Below are 15,944 nucleotides of genomic sequence, written 5' to 3'. Positions count from 1 at the left end.
CAGCCCCCTGAATCTGTTCTGCTATTAGATAACTTAAACTATGCCTCCAATCCATTTACCTCTTATAACTAAATTTCCTTTAATAACATGTTCTCACAAATATGTGGTGATCTTAGTTTGGTAGTTCCAGCATTTGCAAGATATAATGCCAGATTTTTATGACCTTTTGTGAGAAAAGCTTGCTTCCAGTATTTACTCTCAAATGGTCTAGCTGTAGTTTCAAGATCATGTCCCATTATTCTTGATTTATCCATAAACAATTTCTCTGAAGCTACCAAATCAAATCATTTTAATGCATAAAAAGCAAGAGAACTGCGGATGTTGCAGGTCAGAAACAAAAACAGAAGTTGCTGGAAAAGCTCAGCAGATCTGGCAACATCTGTGCAGAGAAATCAAAGTTAATGTTTTGGTTCGGTGACCCTTCCTCAGAACTGCTGGTAGCTAGGATGGTAGCTAGCCCTTTAACACATAAACATGTCAGATCAATCTTCCAAAGGAATTTCAACTAGATTTATGTAAACTGTTCTCATTATTTAACCTCTAATCCCTACTATTATTTTGGTGAATCTCCACAGTGCTCCTTCCCAGACTAATATGTTCTTCCTAAAGTTGGGTGCCCAAAATGGAATATCATACTTCTCCATCTGAATTCTCATGCCTAATCCTGCTTAATATGGTTATTAGGCTCTGTAATTTCCTTTTAGGCAAGTAGTCTCCACCAAAACGTGGAGTGGGAGGTTAGATAGCTCAGTTGGCTAGACATCTGATTTGCAACATAGAGTAACGCCAATAGCATGGGTTCAGTTCTCACTAGGTCACCACGAAGGACTTGGATTAAGCCACCACCAGTCTTCTCTCTCGAGTGAGATAATATCTGCACACTCTTAGTGTTTTATAGCATTTTCTGTTATTCTTTTTGACAAGGTGTTCAAATGCCTGTGCGAACCAGCACTAGGAATGCAACATAATTTCTTCACTGCAGTCCCAAATGGGATATTTGTTCTTTTCGCTTAACAACATCAGACAATTGAAATCCTTTAAAGTTTAGACAAAGTTTAGGAAAAAATGAGGTGTGTCAGCATCAGATCTTCTGCAACGATTAATGTTCTTCTAGATATAATGTGTTCTATTGAGGGACTTTTAAAAACAAAGCAGTCTTTCTTCAGCATGGCAATTTTTCAGTTCTGGAAATTTATTTTTTGAGGTGGGGGAAAGCTCTAAATTCCTCTTGGTCAGATACTGACAAGGTTTGGAGTGGCTCCAGTTGGACAATGATGATACTTTAGAGCCTACCTGGCAGTGGCTGTATCATCAGGGTCAGGAGTCTGAGAACGTGCAGGCAGGCAGAGAGGGAGCTTCACGAGTGTGAGCGTGCGTGCGCGCGCGCTCCCCTTCTCTCATCAGCCGCCTTGACAGCTGCACACTCTCTCTCTCACACACACAGACACGGTGCAGCCATGCATCCTCCTCATCTCACCCTCCAGCTAACCTACCAGATGGATTAACGCACCTCCAATTCTCTGGATGTCGCCAGGAACCGTTCCACACAGACAGACCGGGGAATGGATTGGAGTTGGGAACAGGATGAAACATGGAAATGCAGCACCACAGGAAGGTAAGCGCATTCAATTGAAATATAGAGCGTCAGGGCAGCTGGAAAATTTGGTATGAATTGCCTGTATCTTTGTTGCGATTGGACGCTGTCTCCATCCAGTGTTTGCTGGTCACTGGAAGGATGACCATGCTCCTGGTGGTTCTTATTTCCAAACTGTGATTTTTCGCCAGCAGTTCAAGGGTTTTGCTGCAGCCCTTGGCTATTTGTTCCTATGCAGGATTTCTCGCTCTCTAGGAGGTTACATGCGGCAGCTTGTCTCCAAAAAGTCTTGTCTTCGATTGAAAGGTTACTCGTGGGTCCTAAAGCATCCCACTACCACAGTCAGCACCCCGGATTTATATCTTGCTTTAGTTTAAACAATAGTATTTGGGTCAACTGACTATTAATGAACGATACCTGGGTTCAAATAAACATCTACGCCTTAAAGCAGACCTATTATGAACACCTTTGCCTCTAACTTGTTAGAATATGATGGAAGGGACAGACGGTTTCTGAAATTATTTATGGTAGAATATCATTATGGGTCAAATCAAAGTTCAACATTTGAAATAGTCGAAGGGGCGTATCAGTATGTAACATCCTGAATATTTGCTGTTATTATCTTCTAAAATCATATTCGTCGGCCTTAGGAGGGAGATGTTTATCTTGCTGAAGGATTTGAATGGTGTGATAAACCCTGGAAGAAAACCTGAGAGAGTTTGTGTTTAGTTCATCGAGTTTTATGTAAAGAACTGTAAAAAAAAGGCCAAAATATAATTTGACAAGATGTATTAAAAATCAACTTTCAAAAGGATAGTAAGTGATGCATCTTTACAATGTAGATTGAATGTGTGAGAATCTATAAATGCTAACCCAGGTAAAGGACCAATACCCAGAGAGCAAGAGATTATCATGTTTAAAGCAGTGAAATAGACGATAATAAATCAGTAATAAGGTATTGTTGAGTCTGAAGATTGTAGCTGAGGGAAAAATTATACAGGAAGGGGTTATAAAATTTTGATATCCTTGGGAAGAACATGCTAGAAAAGAAAATTGCAGAATATGTTTTGATTTCAACATTTATGAAATGACTGGTATGACATTTAGCTATTCTCTGCAAACCCTGCATTTAACTCAGCACTTGCTATTAAGAGGAAGAAGTGTGACAGCAAAGAAGGCATGGACACAATGGTGCTGATTTTAAATTTAGTATAGGCTGGTTGGTTCTGAATGGTGTACTGACTGTATCACATCATTTTTGTGAATTTTGACAGTGCTGAGGACAGGGCAGACCAACCAAAGCTCCTATTTATTTGAATATCAATGTTATTACTGAATAAAAAGAACTTGTTCTTTTAAAATGAATCTGACTGAAAAATAAAACCTGTTGTGACTCATTAATGGTACTTTGACAGCCTCAAGTTGAGCTTCACCTTGGCCATTTTGCTGAATTGTTTCCTCTAAATATGAATAAGGTATTTTCCATTACGGTGTATATATCGACTGCTTACCATTTAATTGGTTCTAATAATTTGCAATGTATCTAAACAGAATACAGTAACACCAGTGAAATTAAGAAGCTGAAACTTTATATCAGCTGTCCCTTCCACATTGGATTGGGTTGAGAGGTGATGGACATAAGATTAGATAAATAGTTATTTGAGAAGGGGTGTATTTGCTGTGCCTGCTGCCTTCTATTTTCACTAGTGCTTTACCGATGGTTGGGTTGGTGGCATTTATTATTTAACCAGCCGCAGATGGGGACCTTACAACTTGAGAAGTCCACCCATAAGGCTCGTGTCCTTCTGGCAGCCTGAGGAGATTTCCTTTCTGATTGGGATCCCATACAGCAAATGTTGACATAAGATGCCCTGCTTCCTCCTTCATGATTGACAGAGACAAGTATGCCCCAGCAATTCCTGAATTTGCTTTTACTCCTGGCCTTATCGACAATTACAGTCCTAATATTAGCCATCTTCCCCGGTGGTGCTGCTGAAGCCATAGCTCCAGCTCTTGGAAGGGAAATAGCATCTACCTCTCTGAAGCAGGGTATGATCACAAAAATCTAATTGTCTGAAAAGTAAAGTTCAGCAGTGGATACCAGATAAAACAGAGATGACCCTCCACCTCAACTTTCTGGCAGGTGGGAAGGGATACCCGAAAGGAAAAAAAACCAGTAAAACTTGTGAATGACACAAATTGTTCTGAGATGTCTTATTTACTTCAAAATGGAGGTCCAGTATGACTAATGCCTTCATTTCCAAGTGTTAGCTTTTTAATTTTTAATTTGCTTTTGTCCAGGAAGGAGCTGTGGCACTTAACTGAATAATTCAATCCTCTTATAAATATGAACTTAATGTTTCAACATAAGTATTTATTTAAAGCAGTAATCCGTGAAAAGGTTACCAATCAGCTCATCTGCAGATAGTCACTGGACGTTGAATTGAATTTTTAAAATATTTATAATTTTTTAGTTTTTGAATTCCCTTTCGAAAAACCTTAGAATTTATCAGATTAGAAATTCCAAGTAAGGAAACATGGTGGAGTGGATTTTCAATTTAAGGCCCAACATACAACTGGCATTGTAGATTGCATTGCCAGTGGTGATTTTCATTTTTATTGAAATCAATAAAATTACATAGAAGTTCCAAAATATAAACATATCATGCAGCTGAGCAGTAGGGTTTCATGTTCTATAGGAACATATTTCATTTAAGGGGTTAGCCATTTTTGATTTTGTTTTTAACAGTGTGAGCCTGAATTTGAAATCATATGAACATATAAATCAGCAGCAGAAGTAATCCATTCAGACCTTTGAAACTGTTCTGCCATTCAACAAGACCGTATCTGATTTGATAGTAACCTCAAATCTACATGACTGCCGAGAGTTACAATTCAAGAATAGCAAGCCAAATCAAATCAACCTCAGTATCAATGGATTTATAACACAGTGAAATTAAAACATTCAATGAACCTTAAAATTGCCCAATTGTTCCTAAACAGATTTTATGGACAACAAATCTTGGACACCAAGTTTATAACTTCAACAAAAATTAACCATTTATTATCATTAATGTAACTTTAGCAGAACACAACTAAGCAACAATGTAACCTAACTAATAGCTATGTCCTAAAGCCTAACCTTTTTGATCAAAAACCCCATTCTCACATAGTTAAGGGATGAATTAATAAGGAAATAGAAAATTGTCATTTGCCAGTACAATAGACTATTTCAAACAGTGGATACCAGACCTTCATGAAATCCTTGGACAATGGTTTGTTCATAGGCAAATGTAACTGTATATCTTAGAGTCATGGAGTCAGAGAGATGTACAGCATGGAAACAAACCTTTTGGTGCAACCATCAATGCAGACCAGATATCCTACATTAATCCATACCCATTTGCCAGCATTAGGCCAATATCCCTATAAACCCTTCCTATTCATTTACCCACGCAGGTGTCTTTTTAATGTTATACCAGCACCTACCACTTCTCTGGCAGCTCATTCCATACATGTACCACCCTCAGTGAAAAAGTTGCCCCTTAGGTCTCTTTTATATCCTTCCCTTCTCACCCTAAACCTATGCCCTCTAGTTCTGGACTCCCCCACCCCAGGGAAAAGACCTTGTCTATTTATCCTATCCATGCCATTCATGATTTAATAAACCTCTATAAGGTCATTCCTCAGCCTCCGACACTTCAGGGAAAATAGCCCCAGCCTATTCAACCTCTCCTTGTTGCTCAAACCCTCCAACCCTGGCAACATCCTTATAAATCTTTTCAGAACCCTTTCAAGTTTCACAACATCTTTCCTATAGCAGCAAAACCAGAATTGCACACAGTATTCCAAAAGTAGCATAACCAATGTCTTGTACAGCCATAAAATGACCTCCCAACTCCTATACTCAATGCACTGACCAATAAAGACAAGCATACCGAATGCCTTCTTCACCACCCTGTTTCCCTGCAACTCCATTTTCAAGGAACTGTGAACCTGCACTCCAAGGTCTCCTTGTTCAGCAACACTCCCCAGGATCTTACCATTAAGTGTAGAAGTGTAGAAGTCCTGCCCTGATTTGCCTTTCCAAAATGTGACACTTCACATTTATCTAAATTAAACTCTATCTGCCACTGTTTGGTCCATTGGCCCATCTGATCAAGATCCGTTGTGCTCTGAGGTAACCTTCTTTGCTGTCCACCACATCTCCAATTTTAGTGTTGTCTGCAAACTTACTAACCATACCTCCTTTGTTCATATCTAGTTTATTTATATAAATGACAAAAAACAAATGGACCCAAAACCAATCCTTGTGGCACACCACTTGTCACAGGTCTTCAGTTTGTCTTCCACCTTTGAGCCAGTTGTGTAGTTAAATGTCTAGATCTCCCCATATTCCATGTGTCCTAATCTTGCTTACCAATCTACCATGAGAAACCTTGTTGAATGACTTCTTGAATTCTGAAGTCATTGGTCAATGCCAACAGCTTCAGCAGACTTCCAGCAACTTTCATTCATTTCTTATAAAAAAGATCAAAGAACTGAAGATCCTGCAATTCAGAAACAAAACAGAATGTCTTGGAGAAACTCAACAGGTCTGGCAGCATATGTGGAGAAAAGGCAGAGTTAACATTTCGAGTCTTTCTTCAGAACTGAGTTCAGAACTGAGCTCCAGAACTGCCGAGTTACTTCAGCAATTTCTGTTCTTGTTACTTAGTTCTTAGACTGGATTCCTTTCTGTGAACATTCAACAGGTAGAAAACTAGATAGATCAAAACAACGGCAGCCACCAGATCTCCCAAAGATCACTCTCCTGCCAAAGCCCAGTCAGAACTGTGCTTTTTCTCTTTCTAATCAACATTCTTGGTGGTTAGCTGGTTAGCACTGGTCCTCCTTAATTGACTAGCAGAGTAATAATCTCAAGATTACTACCGGTGCCATGTGCTAGTGAGACAAGGAACAGGGAGCGAGTGCAGCTAAACACATGGCTGCAGGGCTGGTGCAGGAGGGAGGGCTTCAGATATGTAGATCATTGGAGTACCGTCTGGGGAAGGTGGGACCTGTACATGAAGGACAGGTTGCACTTAAATTAGAGGGGCACTAATGTCCTGGCAGGGATATTTGCTAGTGCACTTTGAGAGGGTTTAAACTAGTTTGGCAGGGAGATGGGAACCAGAGCTACAGATCAGAGGAGAGGGTAGTTGTTGAACGGGCAGAAATGGAATGCTCAGAGTCTGTCAGGAAGGATACCCAGTTGGTTGGGCAAAGGGATGGATTAAAGTGTGTCTTTTTCAATGCAAGGAGTGTCAGGAATAAGAGTGATGAACTTAGAGTATGGATCAGTACTTGGAACTACAATGTTGTGGCCAAAATGGAGACGTGGATTTCACAGGGGCAGGAATGGTTGCTAGAAATTCCAGAGTTTAGACCTTTTAAAAAGAATATGGAGGGGGGGTAAAAAAGGAAGGGGAGTAGCATTGTTAATTAGAAAGTGCATCACAGCTGCAGAAAAGAAGGTTGTTGAGGAGGGTTTTTTGTACTGAGTCAGCACAGGTGGAAGTCAGCAACAGGAAAGGAGCAGTCACTTTATTAGATGTTTTGTACAGACCCCCCCCCCATAGCAGCAGAGAGATGGAAGAACAGATTGGACAGCAGATCTTGGAAAGGTGCAGATATAACAGAGTTGTTGTTACGGGTGACTTCAACTTCCCCAATATAGATTGGAACCTCCTTATTGCAAATGGTCTGGTTGGAGCCGATTTTGTCAGTTGTGTCCAGGAAAGATTCCTGACTCAATATGTAGATAGGCCCACTAGGGGCAGACCATATTGGATTTGGTGCTAGGCAACGAGCCAGGCCAGGTGTTAGATCTCTCAATAGGAGAGCATTTTGGTGGCAGTGACCACAACTGTCTCACCTTTACCATAGCCACGGAAAGGGATAAGAACATACAGTATGGGAAGGTATTTAATTGGGGGAGGGGAAATTATACTGCTGTTAGTTAGGAATTGTGAAGTATAATTTGTGTACAATTGTTCTACGGGAAAGTCACAACAGAAATGTGGAGGCTTTTAAGGAGCATTTGTTGCGAGTGTTGGATAACTTTGTCTCACTGAGACAGGCAAGGAATGGTAAGGTGAAGAAGCGTTGGATGACAAGAGCAGAGGATCTTCTCGTCAAAAGGAAGAATGAAGCTTACTTAAGGTTGAGGAAGTCAGGATCTGGCACAGCTTTAGAGGATTACAGGAAAAAACTCAAAAATGGACTAAGGAGAGCTAGGAGGGGGCCTGAAAAAGTCTTGGTGGGAAGGTTTAGGGAAAATGCAAAGGTGTATATGAAGAATAAGAGAATGATCAGAGAGAGGGTAGAGCTGATCAGGGATAGTGGAGGGAACTTGTGCCTGGAGTCTGAAGACATTGGGGAGGCCCTAAATGAGTTTTTTGCTTCAGTATTCAGTGGAGAGAGGGACCTTGTTGATAGTGAGAACACCGTGGACCAGGTAATTAGGCTTGAACAGATTGATATTAAAGAAGGGATGTGCTGGAAATTCTGGGAAGCATCAAGCTAGATAATTCCTCATGGCTGGACCAGAAATATCCGAAGATACTACGGGAAGCGAGGAATGAGATTGCTGCGTCTCTGGCGATGATCTTTGCATCCCTACTCTCTTTGGGAGTAATACCGGATGATTGGACGGGAGGCAAATGTTGTTCCTCTGTTCAAGAAAGGGAATAGGGAAATCCCTGGGAATTACACACCAGTCAGTCTTAAGTCTGTGGCAAGCAGGGTACTGGAAAGGATTCTGAGAGATAGGATTTATGACTATTTCAAAAGAACACCGTTTGATTAAAGATAGTCAGCTTGGCTTTGTGGGGGAAGGTCATGCCTCACAAGTCTTATTGAGCTCTTTGAGGACGTGATGAGACTTGTTGAAGGTCAAGCAGTGGATGTGGTGTATATGGATTTCAAAAGGCATTTGATAAGGTTCCCCATGGTAGGCTCATTCAGAAAGTTAGGAAGTAAGGGATACAGGAAAATTTGGCTGTCTGGATACAGAATTGGCTGGCCGAAAGAAGATAGCGAGTGGTAGTGGAAGGAAAGTATTCTGCCTACAGGTCAATAACCAGTGATGTCCCACAGGGATCTATTCTTGGGACTCTGCTCTTTGTAGTTTTTATAAATGACTTGGATGAAGAGGTGGGAGAGTGGGTTAGTAAGCTTGTCAATGACACAAAGGTTAGTGGTGTTATAGATAACGTCAAGGGCTGTTGCAGGCTACAGCATGGCGTTGACAGAATGTAGAATTGGGCTGAGAAGTGACAGATGGAGTTCAGCCTGGACAAATGTGATTCATTTTGGAAGGTCAAATTTGAATGCTGAACACAGGGTTAAAGACAGGATTCTTGGCAGTATAAAGGAACGGCGGGATCTTGTGGTCCCAATAGATCTGTTAGAGTTGTCACCCAAGTTGATTGGATTGTTAAGAAGGCATATGGTGTTTTGGCTTTCATTAACAAGGAGGGGGATTGAGTTTAAGAGCTCCAAGGTTTTGTTGCAGCTCTATAAAACCCTGGTTAGACCACACTTGGAATATTGTGTCTAGTTCTGGTCGCCTCTTTATAGAAAGGACATGGATCCTTTACAGAGGGTGCAGAGGAGATTTATCAGGATGCTGCCTGGATTGGAGGTCTTGTCTTATGAAGAGAAGTTGAGCGAGCTTGGGCTTTTTACACTGGAGAGAAGAAGGAAGAGAGGTGACTTGATAGAGGTATACAAGGTAATGAGAGGCATAAATAGAGTAGATAGCCAGAGACTTTTCCCCAGGGCAGAAATGGCTGTCATGAGGGGTCACAATTTTAAGATGATTGGAGGAAGGTATAAGGGAGATGTCAGAGATAGGTTCTTTACGCAGAGACTGGTGGGTGCGTGGAATGCACTACTAGCGGTGCTAGTAGAGTCACAGACATTAGGGACACATAAGCAACTGCTGGACATGCAGTAAATTGAGGGGTTTGTAGGTTAGATTGACCTTAGATTAACATAAATGCTCGGCACAACATCATTGTCCAAAGGGCTTGTAATTTGACTGTATTGTTCTATGTTCTCACCATGTGATAGATGCTAAACTAACTGACCTGTGGTTTTCTGCTTTCTGTCTCCCTCCATTCTTGAATATAAGGAGTTACATTTGCTATCGTCTAACCTAATAGAACCATCTCCGAATCAAAGGAATTTAGAAAAATTATAGCCAGTGCATCAGCTATCTTGCTGGCCACTTTGCTTAAGTCCCCAGAATGAATCATAGAATCTCTACAGTGCAGAAAGAGGCCATACAACTCATTACATCTGCATTGACTATCCAAAGAGCATCCCATCAAGACCCAGTCCCTGACCCTATCCCTTAATTCTGCATTTAACATGACTAATCCAACTGCACATTTCTAGACACTACAGGAATTTTAGCATGGTCATAAGAGCTGCACAGCTTTGGATTTTGGGAGGACACCAGAGCAGAAAACAGAAACCCACACAGAGCACTGGGAGAATGTGAAACCATCACATAGACACCCAAAGCTGGAATTGAACCATGGTCCCTGTTGTTGTGAAGTAGCAGTGTTGACCATTGAGCCAATGTGTTGCCCTGAAAACCCAGGAACTTGTCAACTTGCAGATCGAACAATTTACTCAGTATGATATGTTTCTGATTTTCCCAAGTTCCTCCCTGCTTTCCATTTCTTGATTCACCGTTACTTCTGAGATGCTAGCTGTATCCTCTATAATGAAGTCTGTTGCTCAATTAATCTGCCATTTCTTCATTATTGTCCATAATTAATTCTTCAGTCTAAATTTCTGTCAGACCAATGCTCACTTTCAGACTTTCCATGTTTACATATTTATAGACACTCTTATTGTCTATTTTTATATTTCTGTTGTTTTTCTCGTACTCTAACTTTGTCCCTCTTTGTAATTGTTTGGTCATTCTTTGCTGTTTTTCGCGTTCTACCCAGTCCACTGACCTGCCACCGATCTTTACAAAATTATATGCTTTTTCTTTTAGTTTGATACACTCTTTGACCTTTCTGGTTAACCACAAATGGTGAATATGTTCCTTGAATTTTTTTTCTTACTCGTTGGAATGTATCAATTCTGAGCATTCTGAAATAGTTCCTGAAATGGTTGCAATTGCATCTTTGCTGACCTATACTTTAATCATCATTTCCCAATTCACTTTAGCCAGCTTTTATGCTCTCATAATTAGCCTTACTTAATTTCTTGAAAAACAATCTCAAACCCACTCTGTCTCCCTCAAACTGAATATAAAATTCATTCATATTATGGTTGCTGTGACCTTGGAGCAGTTTCACTTTGAGATCATTAATTAATCCTATCTCATTGCACAATACCAGCACACTATTAAGTGCCAATCAGACATTTAAGTGATCAGTGTTGGCTCTTTGCAAGAGCTGCTAGCCAATCATTGTAGCCTGTGCTACTGGAGTGATGGCAGCTGTTAATAATTTGCACAGAGGAGGTCCAGGATCAGTGAGGAACCTGACCACAGGTGAATGAAGTGGGAGAGAAGGGTCACTGACTGGGAGAGCTGGAAATTTGGAAGAAAGATCGAGAAGCGGATAGGCCCCATTCCTTCCCAGTGCTGGATTATCTAAATCTGCAGCCCACAAGCAAACCTAATGGGGTTTTACTTTTCAGGCTTCTGAATCGAGCAACAGTGGGATTACACACACAACTATGTTTCAATTGGTCTAAGAGAGGAAAAACCATCTCCACAAGTATTCTTGTCCTGAACTTAATTCAGGTAGAGGCAGGTTGGTGGTGGGGATACCTTGATTAAATGCACCTCGACCTTCAAACTTGCCTCCAATAATGTCATTAAATTCCATCCATGATTTTCTCCAGTACCATTTGTTTAACTTGAACTTCATATTTACATAATTTTCAGTTTCTTTATACTGTGTCAAAGTGCCTGACTTTAAAGTCTGCCTTTTCTTTATGATCCATTATAGTCTTACCTGAATCTATCTTAAATCAGTCAAAATTCCTTTAATGTAATTTCTTGAAACATTTATAAAGACCTTTCTGTTAGCTTTGATATTACTTGCAAGTATTTTGATAGTTAATTTGCAACACTTAGAATTAATTCTGTTTCCTTCCACTTCTTTTGGTTTATATTCTCTTACCACATTTGTTGACCATGGCCACTTAACCACAAAAGTAGAGCTTTTGGGTGGAGTCTGTTAGGAGCCTGAGTCTTGTGGTCTGTAGCAAGATTTGTGCCGTAACTAGGTGAGAAGTCTGGTGAGGCCAATCTCAAAGTCAGGAACATCTCACTGCATCTTTAATGCATTTGCTTGGCCAGACAACTTGCCAATTAGAGAGATGACAGCTTGTTAAATGGCTTATTAACAGCCCAACCTGTCTCATTAAGGTTCAGCTTCCCATTTTACCAAATGCATTGAAAAGCTAGACATCAAGATTCTCGACATGGAAGTCAGAGCAGATACCTGGTGACTTCAACCTACTGTTTGTACCAAATGCCTTCCATATTGGACACCAGAAAACATCTCAGGCATATTCCATGGGCACCAGCAACATGCAACCCCACATTCGGGGATATTGGCATCCAACATGAATCAGCCTGTAAGATTCCTCATGGCACATATCCTATCCGCTTACATAATACTTCTGCACTACCAGCAATTACTAGGGTAATGCTGCAGTAAGGACACATTAGGTCAGGGGTTTGTATTCAGCTCCTGGACTAGATTAGGCTGCATCTCCAAGTTGTTTGCTTGCTGCCATACTACTCACTCATTCTGAGCCTACCTGGATGATCATAGCATCCCTGCCTTGCCTTGCTTTTTTGTGCTTTGACATTCTTGGCCAGAGGTACTAGATCATATTATTTCTCCCTTGCCTTGCTGGTTAGTGTATCCACAAAGCCAGGAAGCTTGCCATAATTGTTAAGGGTAGTCCTCAGTCAAGTCAAAAGAGATAATCTTCGATCGGGGGTCCCAACACAATAAGTCAAGGGCAGCCTTAGAAGTCGGTACAGGGGTTTGAACACAGTCAGTCAGTCAAGCATGGGCTTCAGAGTCATGGTATTTTCTACATAAGGGGTGAGGAGTTAAATGCTGAACAGCCCATGACTCTTCCTGCCCTATTGTGGGCCATTTTCCTCCTGCAATGGGAGAGAGGCAGGTATTTCAGAAGAAGAAAGAGAGTGGCACAGATAGTACTTCTCATGCAATTGGGAAGATGTTCTGAATGAGTGAGTCGGCAGCACAGAGGACATGACGGGTTAGTAATATTGGAAGTTGGAGTAGGTTAGATTGAGTACGGAAGATGTGGTAGGCATTTGTGAGAGTGGTAGAGCATGTGCCTTGTTGGAAGGTGTATTGCGTAGCAGAGAAAGAGAGTGCATGTGAGGTAGCAGAGAGAAGATAGTGGCACTAATACTAGCAGAGAGGAGAGTTCATTGACCTTCTTCCTGCACAGATTGGTATTCCTCCAGATGGCTGAGACTGCAATGGCTTAGATGGCACCATGGACCTGGCTAGTATGCTCTGGTCTTGTGGCCTCCGCTACTCATCCTGGTGTAGAACAAATGTCATTATCAGCACTGTCCCATCCAGTAGGGCTCCAGGGCCCTCTCGTCAGGCACGACACCAACTTCTCCATGTCTGCCAAGTCTGAAAAAAATGTCAGGAAGTGTTAAGAGTAGGTCTGGATTAGTGGTGCTTGTCTGGGAGCATAACAGTCTTTTAAAAATGGCACAAGTACAAGGGATGTCAGACTTCCAGTGGATATACACTCTGTAATGAGTTACTCTTGGAATGGAATGTATTAAGATGAGTCAAGAATCAAATGAGAGTGTCACCATAGAAATGACATAGGTAGTTAATGATTTGAGTTTGGTAAAACATATTGCAAAATTTCACTAGGATTCACAGTGAGAATTCCTCCAAAAACTGGACACAACTTGCCCTTATCCAAGAAATACATATGGCTCAGCACTTTGTCTTTTAGAGGTTTGTACTGTTTTTGTATTGCACTAAACATTTCCCCATTGTTTATATGTTTATTCACTAACAATTCAACACAATATATGTGGTTAATATATTGAGTAAGTTTGCTTTACTCAAATTTAAAAACTGAGTTTGTGATGCTTCCTTCTACCTCCTAAACATGATATAAAATTCATTAACATTGCTCATGTTTTCATGATGCTTCCTGATTGGCAGATTGTTAGTTAATCATGGTTCTTTACTCATCACCAGATCCTGTCTAGCCTGTTCTCTTGTCAATGTTATAACTTATTGCTCAAGGACAAAATACCAAATAGATTCTTGGCATTCATTAACTTTGTAATTGAAGCTATTCTGCTTCTCCCATTCTTTGAGGAAATGTAAATCCTCCACATAATCAAACTGATTTTGCTATATGCTTCTGTATTTATTATCCCTGCCCTCCACCAAAATACTACAATACAGACACACAAATCGGCTAGAATTTTCAGGTCTTTGAAGACATAGCTGGTGATAGAAATACTGGCATATTGGCTTGGGAAGGCATCAGGAGGGTGTGCCCAATGTCTTCCCATCACCATGCCATCCTGCCAATGGTGACAAAGATGACAGGTTGGCTGTCTGACAGTTAAGAGACTTGTGTGGCCAATTAAGGGTCAATTCTCACTTTGACAGACATTTTGCCTGCATAGGAGGTGGGCCCACCTGTGCATCAGGAGACCAACCAGTGAGGCCGAGCAACGTCCCAGCAGTTTCATGGTAGGGAATGAAGGACTCCATTGTCCATAGTGGGGTCCTGAGGAGGAATGCTTCCCCAGCTCCCACATGGACAACAATCCCACCTGTGCATATGAACGTCCTGTTGATCACAAAACCAAGTATGGCACTTACAAGAAATCAGAAATAAGATTATAAAAAAGGTTGGAAAAGCTGAGCAGCTTACGCTGCATAGTTGAGAGAAACAAGACTTAACTCTTCAGGTCAATGACCATTCATCAGAATGCCTCCTTAATCACTGACATCTGCCAGCCTGACTTGAACATCTCCCAATAATGCTTTCTCCTTTTCGAGGCTGGGGCAGACATTGTGGTGCCCTTTATTCAAAACTGAACCCAATGGAGATGGTGCTGCTGCGTTGGATTGGATTGATAATTCTTGTGGAGGTTGCTGCCATCCTTAATTATGACAGAAGTCACTTAATTGGTCACACTGGAAATCACCCTCTCTGGGAATACACTGGCCAAGGGTTGCCTCCCAATTCCGGTGCTCGTGTCAGATCTTAGTCACCATCAAGATATTATGCCCACCATATCATAGCAGTCAGGTGGTCAATAAACATTGATAGCAAATTTCAGAACTCTGTATCTTTGGTAGGGTACTTTGTGGACTCTGTAAAACTTTATACCAAAGCCATTTGGACTTAAGAAGATATTATGTATCTGCTAATGAGCTAGTATCATGTACAGTAAAAGCAACACACTTGTGAAATTATAATCACATGCATCTGTATTTTGCCATTCACAAAATATTAAGAGGTACGTTTAATGAACAACCTTAAAGGGACTTGTCAAGAGATTACAGAAAGGTTCCAATCACCAAATGCAGAACAGTCATGCCATTTGGTGTTACACACAATCTGTATATTGACTTTCCTTGTGTGTCTGTAATATTTCTAAACTTTAATGATTATATTATGTATTCAACAGATATTATTAATTACAAGTTTAGAGGGAGGATCTAGAATTGCACCTTTAACATGTCATTCTTCTTATCCCATGAAATGTTTGCATAAATATAGTCACAGTAATTATAGAAGGCTGGACGCCACACTTAGCTGTGCTTTTATCACTGATAACTTAAAAACTCGTCAAAAAGAAATTCACTGCAAAGGACTTTTATACATTTTAACATATCAGGGAATTGTAGGATGGACCTAATAATAATAACTTAATAACATCTCAGCATGTTTCAAGCATCTTTAAGAATATTCAATCATGGAAGCCTTCCGCTTTTTAATATGACTCATTTTGAATCTATATAAATACATTAAAATAGAAATGAAGACTAAATAGGTTTGAGTCAGAATAAAAATTAAAATAAATGCTCTTAAAAATCACAAAACATGTCCAAAATATCATTTTTGCTGGGACTAGAATTTTGTACCTGTCTTGAATGAGAATAATTGCAAGATGTACATGCGTTTAGCTCTTTAACCTTGTGATCTGTATTAGTTTCTAAAGTATGTGCAATGCTTGTATCTGAGCTGGTAGCCACAAGCCATTATAATATTCTGAGAAGCATTC

The 15,944-nt window shown here is 40.5% G+C and overlaps 1 protein-coding gene across 1 annotated transcript in view; it reads left to right on the top strand.

Moving 5' to 3' along the window:
* Nucleotides 1-1,418: 1,418 nt before the first annotated feature.
* The window catches only part of LOC122554732 (myomegalin-like), a 279,918-nt gene continuing 265,392 nt past the window's right edge, over nucleotides 1,419-15,944 (top strand). The window contains exon 1 of the mRNA XM_043700110.1: nucleotides 1,419-1,615. Within this exon, the coding sequence (XP_043556045.1) occupies nucleotides 1,563-1,615 (53 nt within the window). The 5' untranslated portion in view covers nucleotides 1,419-1,562. The remainder of the gene's footprint in view (nucleotides 1,616-15,944) is intronic.

Source organism: Chiloscyllium plagiosum, chromosome 11, assembly GCF_004010195.1.
Source record: "Chiloscyllium plagiosum isolate BGI_BamShark_2017 chromosome 11, ASM401019v2, whole genome shotgun sequence".
NCBI lineage: Eukaryota > Metazoa > Chordata > Chondrichthyes > Orectolobiformes > Hemiscylliidae > Chiloscyllium > Chiloscyllium plagiosum.
Note: the sequence above shows the minus strand (reverse complement) of the source record. Positions and strands in the feature narration are given on the sequence as shown.